At 43.8% G+C, this 11,045-nt stretch overlaps 1 protein-coding gene across 5 annotated transcripts; it reads left to right on the forward strand.

Moving 5' to 3' along the window:
* Positions 1-2,974: 2,974 nt before the first annotated feature.
* C1H11orf87 (chromosome 1 C11orf87 homolog) lies at positions 2,975-10,235 on the forward strand. 5 transcript variants are annotated; one of them, XM_043898637.1, is made up of 2 exons: positions 2,975-3,043; positions 4,491-10,235. In XM_043898637.1, exon 2 carries the CDS (start codon positions 4,750-4,752, stop codon positions 5,341-5,343), a length of 594 nt encoding a protein of 197 aa, XP_043754572.1. In that variant the 5' UTR covers positions 2,975-3,043; positions 4,491-4,749; the 3' UTR covers positions 5,344-10,235. The 5 variants fall into 5 exon arrangements, with proteins under 5 accessions (XP_043754572.1, XP_043754553.1, XP_043754588.1 ...); XM_043898618.1 differs by lacking the exon at positions 2,975-3,043 and adding an exon at positions 3,242-3,380; XM_043898653.1 differs by lacking the exon at positions 2,975-3,043 and adding an exon at positions 3,607-3,665.
* Positions 10,236-11,045: the final 810 nt, after the last annotated feature.

Genomic DNA, 11,045 nt, shown 5'->3' on the forward strand with positions numbered 1-11,045 from the left:
TTCAGCCAAACAGCTCTGCTCTTCTCCAGTTTTATTTGCTTACCCTCCTCCAATAAGAAGTAGATAGAGATAAAACTGTGATAGAGTTAGAAATAGATATATATATATATGTGAGTGTGAGTGTAAGAGAGAAAGAGCAAGAAACAACTAGTCACGAAAAGAATGCTAATTTTGCAGCCAGCATGTTTGGGTTTGACCCTAGTATTATACCTACTATTAGGCAATTTGGGCATGCTTTTTAGCTACTTTGAGCTTTAATTTCCTCACCTGACATATGGCAGGTACTCAAAGAACTTTGTTGGGCAAATAAGTGAATGAATAAATAAATAAATAATTTTGTATTTTGGCAAAAATAAGCTTGCAGGGTTATGTTGAGGCTTTATGATAGAGTCTTTAGCATGCTTGGCATATAGCAGGCCTTTTGCAAATAATAATAATAATAATAATAGCCACTTATTATTGTTGGTGGTAGTGTAATTATTATTGATTCATTGCTTTTGGGGGATTGATGTGCCAGGTGCTCATGTAGCACTGTTCTCTAAGCTAGAGATTCATTTTAAAACTTGAGAACAAATATTATATGTTGCTGAATGTTGGGAATGCACCTGAATCCAAAGGGGCTTTCCCATCATAAAAGGAGATCATGGGAGTCTCAGAGGCTTCTTGGTCCCTCACTCTTGCAAGTGTTACCTGAAAAGTTTGGTGGTAAAAACACTGGCAACATGTTGTCTGGAAGAAGTCTTGCCATTGTGCCAGGTGTGCCAAAATCATACAGTGACTCAACGGGATCAGTTCTTGCAGCCCAAAAGGTATGCATGTTTGCTGTCACTGGTATTCTTGGGGCTTGAATCATACTACCCAGTGATACCCAATTCTATCTATTAAGTACTTTCATTCTCTGGGTTAGAGCAAATTATAAACCTGCAGACTATCCTTCCTGAGGGAGGAAGGAGAAAAAAAAGTGACCTGAAAATTGATGCCTTTAATCTACCTAAATCATTTCCAGTTAAATACCATTGTCTTGTGGATCACATTCATCTGCTGCAGATTGTAAATTCTCCAAGGCAAGACCTTGTCTTTTCAGAGATTGTGTAAAATGGTGCAGACACTTTTAGCACTTGTGGTATAACAGATGGTTATCATTTATAACAAAAGAATAAGAACAATGGCAGCCTAATCACATGCCCTAGAAGCTTGGTATGGAAAAGAAATCCCATTATATACATACCGTAATCCCATTACAGTATACTGTAAAAAGTATGTATGTTTTGTACTAGGAAAATCTGACAACTTATTTTTTTTTTCAATTTTAGAAAACAGATTAGTGAGAGTTAATTCTAATTATGTAAAAATTCTTTGCTTTACGAGACACTTTTTCTAAAGAGTCTCTTTAAATAGCCAGATCTCTTTCTGGAGTATTCAAAATCGAATTTGCTTTACAAAATGCTGATTCAATTCAACTTTTCAAGAGCAAGGAAAGTGTGCACAAATGGGGCATTGCGTGTTTAGAGTTAATGGTGAAGCCTCACTTAGTGATCATAGTGAAAACAAGGCCAACCCTTCTAGAGCTTGAGCCCATCAAAGTCAGAATAGCTAAATATGGCAGGTGGCTTTTACAAGGCATTAGGTGTCCTCACTCCAAGAGAGAAACCTAAACCAGCACTGGGGTCACTGACCACCATTAACCCTGTGACTCTGGCAGCCAAAGGCATCAGTCCATGCTCTCAAGAAATCATGTATTATTCAACATGTACTGCCCTATTAGCTTCAGTAGAGATACTTAAAAAAAAAAGGAAACAATTATGGAAAAATGTTGATGACTATTATTCAAATGAATGAAAGAATTTGGGGGAGAAAATATGTGTTTCTCATATATGTGACATGGGCAAGAAGAGATAAAGGAAAAGTTAGAGTAGGACTAGATAGGAACACAGGTTCAGAAGAAGGGGCCCCCAGATTACAGACAACCGTTTACCACGCACACGAAACCATCTTTCTTACAAAACCCTCTGCTTGCAAATACAAGGTGCTTACCAGTTATTGCTTTTCTTCCTCAATTCTGAGGCACAGCAGGAAAAAGCAGCAGTGAATACTGCAGCACTCAATTTAGCAACAGAGAATTGTACAGGCACTGTATTGGACTCAAAGATGGGAAGAAAACAAAACTGTAAGGGAAGAAGGAAATGCACACTTAATAAGACACCTGAATGCCTTCAGAGACCAATGCATTATCCTTGAAACTGCTGTTTTCTATAGTAAAAATATGAGAATATTTTGTTTTGAAGTTGGCCACTGTAGTCAAATGTGCTATTCATATTTTCCCAAGGGTTCTAAACCAATAGTTCATTAGTCTCTGCCCAGATTTAGGCAGAATATTTCAGGAAGTCTTATCCATTGTGCTGAAAGACTACTGTTAAAACTACAGAAAGTTAACCGGCACCTTTGCAACTATTAGGGCTAATAAATGGGGTACTCTGTAAGAAGCACAATACTTGGAATTTTCATAGGGTTTCATTTCTGCACTTTTCTGAATGATTTTCATCTTCCTGCCTTATAAGATTTTTGCGTGCTGTGTGTGCTCATGAGCGTCTAGATTGTCAGCATACAAGGAATATTTAATACACTGAGTGTTATTTTGGGCCTGGAGTTGAGTGTGTGAGGGAAGAGAGGAGGATCCTGAGCTGGGTAGAGGGAAAGATGAGTTGGAGATTCTGACCTTATAGGAGATGAAAATGGTTCATTTGGATTGTTTGATGTTAAATAAATGTTCTCGTTTGTATTTCAGGTTCTGCCACATCTGCGTTCAGAAATGCCCCTCTCACGGACGCAGTTTCTGTTCAGAGGCAAGCCAGCACAGACAGGATTGGAGAAAGGGACGATCCTCGTCAGCAGAGAGAGGAAATCTATTGTGTGCCCTGAGGGGAGAGGGATCTCTAGAGTGTAAAAATGTGTGCTTGGGACCACGTGGGCAAGGGTTGAGGGTGAAGAATCGGGCAGCCAGAGAACGAAGCTTCAACCCTTCGCAAGCGGAGCGCTGCGGAAGGTGGGCTGCTCACAGGGTGGAGCTGGGGATTACTCCTCAGCGCCTGGGCAGGGAAGCAGCAGGGAACTGGGAACCTGTATGCCAGAGCCTGGCTGTGCCAGGACGAGGTGTTGGGGTATGAGGGTGGGGTGGGGGCCTGAGGGGTGGCTTGGAGCCCTGGCGGTGGCTGCCTGACGTCACCGGCCTCTCTGGCAATAGGCTGCGAGCTGAGCTCCCCAAAGCGGCAGCGGCGGCGGCAGCGCGGCTCCGTTTCTGGCCCCTTCATTCCGCGCCTTCTGCAGCCGCCACTGCAGCCGCGCGGCGGGGCTCCCTCCTCGCAGCCATCTGGCGGCCCCAGGTAAGGGACGCGGGGCGACTGAAACTCGGGGCGGCCGGGTGGCCAGGCGCGTGTGGGTAGGACAGCCCTGGCGGCCTGCGCAGGCACCTCTGGCCGTGGCTTCGGCCCCCGCCCCTGCCCCGGCCCCGGCTTGCGCGCCGCCTCGCTGCTCCGCAGTGCAACAGTTTGCAGCGGCCTCTTGAGAGCGGCAAGGGGGCTCGCCTGCGCGCTAAGGGTCTTCCTGGCTCTGGTCCCGGGGAAGAGCCTCAGGGCCCTCAGGCTGAGTCTGGAAAGGCCCGAGAGAAGGTCCGTTCCCCAAACTTTGCAGGCGGGAACCCTCCCCCTTTCATTTCCAGCACCATTAGAAGCAGGATACTGCCAAGTGGGGGTGGAGACACAGAGAGATGGGGAAAAGGGGGCGTTTGCAGGGGTGTGCTTTAGCTAAGAAAGGTGCTTAAGCCTGTTTTGTTTTTTTTTTTTTTTTTTTTTTGATTGGGGGGTGGGGAGGTACCAAGGAAGAAAGCTGGAGCAAGGGTGGAGCGCAGTCCTGCGTGTCAGCCGTGGCCGCGGACAGGGGTGGAGTGGGATGTGGCTCCAGGGTTACCCCCAGGGGAATGGTACCTAAGGGATCTGGCATCGTTCGGGGAGGGAGAGTCTGGAGGGCGGAGAACAGAAGGGAGGATTGCGTTCCCGGAGCCGGTTCGGCGGCCCAGGGTGGGTGCTGGGAAGGGTAAGATCCAGGCGAAGACATCCATTGAGAGGGCGCACAAAAGAGGCGAGGCGGCGCTCTGAGAAGCGAGGACCGCGTTCCGAGGTGGCTGCGTGTCTGTTGCAATTAGAAAGTTGTGGAGGGCTCAGGGAGGCTGCTTTATCTGCTGAGTAATCGGCATCTCCGCGGCGTCGGCGCAGACCCTCTTCTCCGCAAAGTGGCGAGAGCGCGGAACTGGAGGCTTTGGTGCGCGGCCAGGGGCGGGCGGGCGGGCGGACTGGGGTCTGTGGGCTGTGGAGACCGGCAGCGCCCGGCTGAGGCAGTGCGCTCAGAGGGCCGCTTTGCAGTGGCGCTGGTCATTCCAGTTCTCTGGGCTCCCGGGGCAGCAGCCGGGATCCTAACCAAGCCTGTTCTCTTTGCAGCCTGGTGCCTTGGCAAAGGAAAAGGGCGCGCGGACACGCGTTCGAGGCGGGGCCGGAGAGGATCTCCCGGGCACCGCTCTCTCCCTGGCCGGTTCGCTTGCCCACAGTTGCTCCCTCAGTCCTTCGCTCGCGTGCGCATCCCCTCCCACACCAGGGAGTAGTTTTGGGTGCTGCGGGCTCCGTGCTTTTCTTGGCTGGTGGGAACCGTGTGCTCAAAGGAGGAAGTCTTGTGGGCCCAGCCCCTCCCAGCCCAGCGCCGATGAGTGCCAGGGCGCCCAAGGAGCTGAGGCTGGCGCTGCCGCCGTGTCTCCTCAACCGGACCTTCGCTTCCCCCAACGCCAGCGGCAGCGGCAACGCGAGCGCCCGTGGGCCGGGCGCAGGCGGCGGTAGCGGCGGCACCTGCATCACGCAGGTGGGACAGCAGCTTTTCCAGTCCTTCTCCTCCACGCTGGTGCTGATTGTCCTGGTCACCCTCATCTTCTGCCTCATCGTGCTGTCCCTCTCCACTTTCCATATCCACAAGCGTAGGATGAAGAAGAGGAAGATGCAGAGGGCTCAGGAGGAATATGAGCGGGATCACTGCGGCGGCAACCGCGGCGGGAGGGGGCTGCCCCAGCCCGAGGAAGGCCAGGCTTCCACCCAAGCAAAAGAAGCCCGGCTGGAGAGGCAGGCCCGGGACTCTGCCTTCTGCGCCCCATCCAGCGCTTCTTCTTCGTCTCCCCCTGGCCTACCGCGCCAGGCTCCCTGTGCTCCGCCTCCACCGCCGGCCCCCAGCCCGCCAGGAGCACACACAGCCTCCTCCTGTTTGGACCCAGTTGGCGAGGGCCTTTTGCAAACGGTGGTACTATCCTGATTGTCTAGCCCCCTCCTCTTCCCTTCCTCCTTTCCAGCATTTTTGCCGTCCTTGCTCTTTTTTTTTTTTTTTTCTTCTCCCTTCCGGTCTTTCTCTTCCACTTTCCTGTGGCCTCCCTTTCCTCTTCCCTTTTTCCTTATCTGTCCTCCCCCTCCTCTGTTTCTCCTCCGCCGAGGCACTGTGCGGTATTTGTAAATATTGGGCGAGGGAAGTCTCGGAAGAAGAAATAACGCTGATAATACTTTATTATTAATATTTATAGTAATTATTATAATATTAATTACACGATCCAAGCGCATGACAAATCACATAATTTCTCATTGTCAATGAAAGACGCGTCTTCCCTCTCCACCCTGCGCCCCCCACGATACGGAGGAGAAACCGCACAAGCTACCAAATATGTAAAAGGTATTGACCCCTGGAGCAAAGGGAGTGGAGGGGCCTGGTGTGTTGTACATAGCTGTCAAGTTAAGGTCCATTACCTTTCTTCTCCTTCACCCCCAAAGCTTTCACTTTCCCTTCAGCTTCCCCCCTTCCCCATTCCTACCTTCAGCTGGGCTCAGGCAATAGTACACTATAAAGAAAACGTAACCCTAAGCACCAGGACTAGAAGAGGCCACAGAGACTTGTCCCAGAAAAACGTTTATGACAGGTACCACTCTCCAGCCAGCCCTCTTCTTACCTTCAGTTTCTCTTTTCTAGAGCCAGGCATTTTAATTTACTTTTAGAAATGCCCTTTGCTGGTCGAGCATAAGTTCATTAAAAATCTTTTAAATGAGTTTAAAAGACAGAATCTAGTCCCTTATCCTTGCCCCACCCCCACCTGTACACCTTTGACTTGTGGCATTTCAAGATTCACGGAGGACCCGGGAGCTGTCCAGCTAGATCTGGTGCTGAAATTGTCTCGGAACTGGTTACATTCTTTGGTTGTGCAGGTGCAGAAGGGGCTATTTTGGAAAGTGAATATGCTAGCTTTTTGTTGGGTTCTTTCCTCTTTTTTAACAGTCGGGTTTATGTGTACTATTGGTTTTCTTCTTATTAAACATTGCATACATTACCTTTTTTTTTTTTTAAATAAATTAGGCAATGTGCAGTACTGAAAGTGCAGTGTTTAACCAACCAGAATGTTTTCTGTTTAATTCTTAGAACAAGTGCACCTTTGTTATATATTTATTATATTGGTACCAAATACAAAAGCAAACTATAACTCTGTACTATGTTCTCCAAACTGTATGTTGTTCTTAATTAGCTGTTGATATAATGGTTACCACTGGATGAGGATTTCAGTGGTGCAGGCCTGGCTTCTGCTGTTTCCAGAAGTGTTCTTTTGTACCTTACTCTGTAGTAGACTGTTATAAAAAGATGATACATATGTTTTCTTATTTCTTTTGCAAATGACAGAGACAACCACAACAGAAAACAGACAAATAATGGATGTGCAGGAATGCCATCTATTAAAACATGGTTAATATTTAAACAGTGCCTGTAGTCCTCCCTGCATGCAGTTACCACCTGGAGGCAGTGGTGTGTGTGTGTGCTTGCTTGTACTGTATGTGTTGGGGGTGAGACTGGTGGGGATGTTGGGCAATTTGGATGACAGGACATGCAAATTTTAAGAGAAGTTAATCCAGTAACTGCTTGTAGAATAAAAATGTCTGCAACTTGTTTAGTTAGAAATCTGTTCCTGTATCTGGGGTGCAGTTAAAGAGTGTCTCTCTTTCTCTTTCTCAGTCTGGCTTACCTAACTTCATTGAATGTATGAAAAAAGACTAAGAAAAAGGAAAGTGAGAGACAAAATTCAATATTTTTGTTCTCTCTCCTAATGCCAGACAAGGCCATCTGTGTTACAAATGGAATCCACCTATGGTTATTTACCACTTTGTTTCCCTTGGGCTGATGGTAGAAGGGTCCAGAAGCATATTATAACTTAACTGTATGCAGAGGCATCCTTTCTTGGGAACAAATTTGGAAAATGTATGAATGAGAATGTTCTACAAAAAGCTCAACTAAAAGAGACCTTACTAACCTGCAGGATATAAGGCAACAGTGCCCCTAAGTGCATCCCTCTCGCAAGTAACTAGTAGTTCTAGAATCTCTGTACTGGTTCCAGGTGTATGTGCTCTTATCCAGAGGAAACATTACCTCTGAGATTTTAGGCCGTCTATTAAATTGCCCAAACTCAATTTACATCTTTTCTAAATTGATTTAATAAGTTAAATTTTAATCATCCATTAGATACCCACTCAATACCTTTCCTGAAGCACAGAGGATCATCATTTAAGCATGCTGTGTTGTAATACTAGGAAGACTAGGTGTAATCTTTGGATACAATATATTAAACAATGAACCAGATTCTCTCCAGTGCCTTAGTCACTTCCTAGTAATAGATAAAAGAGCGCATTAACTCCCTCAGTCCACTTGGGAATCCTTTAGTATATCAGAGCTCTACATTGTACATTAGAATGACTAAGGCACTGTGAAGAAGAAAGTCCATTAATTTTTGTAGCTCACCCTCATCTAGCTATAGCTATTTAATACCCTATTACAGAATGACTTTTGGGCTTGAAATTTGAATAGAATTAGGGATTCAGAAGGGAGCTTCCTCATTTCCAGTGAGCTCCACTAAGTGCATGGATATTACTTTCTCCCCCTCATTTGGTGCACTTTTTACAGTGAATAATTTCCCCTTTTATTAAAGCAATAAGATGTTCTGTTGTGAGCAGTGCTGGATGATGATTCCATTTCCTTGGTGCTCAAGCTACTCATACGTTTTTGCCTTATGAATCATAGTGTATTCAAGGCATGCAATAATAATCCCGTTTCAAGGAGCAACCTGTACACTCTAGGGGATAATTATGAAATTGTCCTGTTTAATATTTCCCCAAAGGAATAGAGGGAACAGGAGAAATAAAAATATTATATATATTGTCTTAAAAAGATCTCGATACCTCTAAACATAGGCACACATCCATAATATGCTCTAATTGTGCACCTTTTAACATATACACCTTTCTCCATTAATTGACTATGGTTTAACATTTTTAATAGTGCTCTATGTAAAGATGATGTGGTCTGTGAGTCAAATTTCATGCTGAGTTAATATTCTCAGAACTCCATAAGCTTCTGGTGGTGTCACTTGAGGTTTTTTATGAGATAGAGAATTACATGAAATTTTAGTAATGCCAGTTCCCACACCAAATTATTGCAATAAGCACATATCCAAGCAATTTGCACAGACTCTGTTTAAAGCATTGCTTCTTATAGAGCTCAGTTGACAGTCTCAGGAGTTCGGGATGCTACCAACAGGGCATTTTGGATTTCATTTTATATGAAACAAAAGGAAATCTGGAAATAGACAAATTTATTTTAAAGATTTTATTCACTGATGTCCCGTCAAACTAATTGCTTCAAATCCCTATAGCTACAGCTCAACTTATGCACTTGCTATTCAGTATTCATAAGGTGGCATGCTTGATTCTTTTTGTTTTTAAAGATAAGAAAATTGGAGCGAGAATACCATTATGTCAACTGTATAGGACTCTGAATCTTAAAGATGTAGATGGATATAATCTTCTTTAGAATTTATATACACCCATAGATATGTATTTATATATGCATACATTTTGTACAAATTTACAATGGACTTTTTGTATTCTCTTTTCTGTCATTACAAGAACGAGATGGAAACCAAATAGTTGTTCCATCCTCTTATCCAGAGAGGATACTGAGAAGTTGGGTATATGCATGCACTTATTTCTCTGGAGTTAAATCTGAATGACTTTCTCTTTATTTAATGAAAGGGGAGAGTCCTGTTTGACTCGGGGGAATTGGTAATTAGATAAGCTTCCTTTCCTTGTTAGTGACTCAAATGTAGCAATGATACTGAATTTATGACCATATCTATATGGTCTGAATATCTAGATGGAAAACAAAAATACCTAGAGGAGATTTAGGGCCATCTAGACCACAAACCTGGATTGTGGCTCAATTTTTAATTTTCAGCCTATATGTGGTGTGGAGATACAATTTATATCTGCATAGCTAAAGGTAAAGTGAAACTATGACCATTATCTGTTTAGTTTGATAAGTAGTATTTGGAAAATATGGATAAACTAGCTTTAAAAAAACTTTGGCATCTGACTTTTTTCCACTGTTTCTATCTATATCAATTTAATTAATTAGATAATGGTTAAAATTCCATTTTCCATTGTGCAGGCATGCTTTAAATGCTTTTCTGTGGGTGACAGTTGAGCAATTGCTAGCTGATATTATGTGGAAGTTGTAGGTTAAATTAGAACCAGAAACTTAATCTGGTCAGGCTCCTCAGGTCCATTCCCATGTGAATCTGGACTTTGAGTCTAAATCTGAAAAGCCACTCATCTGGGCTATTCTTTTTTGGAACTAGTGTTTGTGGCTCATAGATGTTTTAGTTTACATTAGAATAAATTGACCTATCTACAGAAGGATATTTAATCATTGAATTGAACGTAAATCTTATTCTGATTTGTTTTTTATTTATTTGATAACATTTGAGAAACAGTTTCAATGGCTTGAAATTAATACTTATTAATGTCACCAACCTAATAATACAATTGGTGCCATGTAGGAATGCTTAGCTTAGGATAAGAATTTAATTAGCTTTAATTAAGGACATGTCTTATTAAGATGGTCCTATCTGTGTGAGGGAGGGGCATGTGATTTCATTGGATTTTTTTCTATTGAGAAGTTAACAACAACAATAATGATGACAACAAGACCAGCAACAGAAAACAAACAAACAAACTGATTTTGGAACTTGAGTATATCCAACAGACAGAATAAAACAGATACCAGAATTCATGGAAATTTTGTTCTGTTTTTCTATCAATAAAAGAGTTTTCTTGTTAATTGGCTTTTTGGACACTATTTCCTTATTAACTTAATTTGTGAAATAGCAGGATTACAAAATTATTCATTCTATTACCCCCAGATGCTCAAAGAAAACTTTTTTAAAATCCCATTACCCATCTGATCTTCCTTACAAACCAACTGCTTGTGAGAAGTGGGAAGTGTATACATTTTGAAAGTGAAAAGTGAAAGTGTTAGTCACTCAGTCATGTCTGATTCTTTGTGACCCCATAGACTGTAGCCTGCCCAGTTCTTCTGTCTATGGAATTCTCCAGGCAATAATACTGGAGTGGGTTGTCATTTCCTACTCCAGAGGATCTTCCCGACCCAAGGATCGAACACGCATCTCTTACATCTCCTGCATTGGCAGGTGGGTTCTTTTCCACTAGCACCACATAGGAAGTCCAATTTAGAATTTAGAATAACCCAACAAACTGAGTCCAGTACAATAATTCAGCAATCCTTTTAAGATGCTCAGTCTCTTTAGGTCACATACTCAGTCTCTCAGATTTCCTCTCTCCCTGCCTATATTTCTCTAACATAACCAGATGTATGGGGAAAGGATACAATTGACATAATTTTGTGGTAGTGAGGGAAACTGGAGCCTCAGATTCATTTAAATTTCTATGGATTCTATCTGAACACTGCTGAAAAGCAGCTGATTGGAACTGCTCTCTAGTCTGAGTTGCTATTGCCCTATCCAGCTTTTGTGCTGACATTCACCACTGTAGTCTTAGACCCCAGACCTTTGTCCCCAGGCTCAAAGTCATCTCCACAGGGATCTATGCATCCTGTCCCCTGCCTTCCCTAGGTCC

This window comes from Cervus elaphus, chromosome 1 (assembly GCF_910594005.1).
Source record: "Cervus elaphus chromosome 1, mCerEla1.1, whole genome shotgun sequence".
Taxonomy (NCBI): Eukaryota; Metazoa; Chordata; class Mammalia; order Artiodactyla; family Cervidae; genus Cervus; species Cervus elaphus.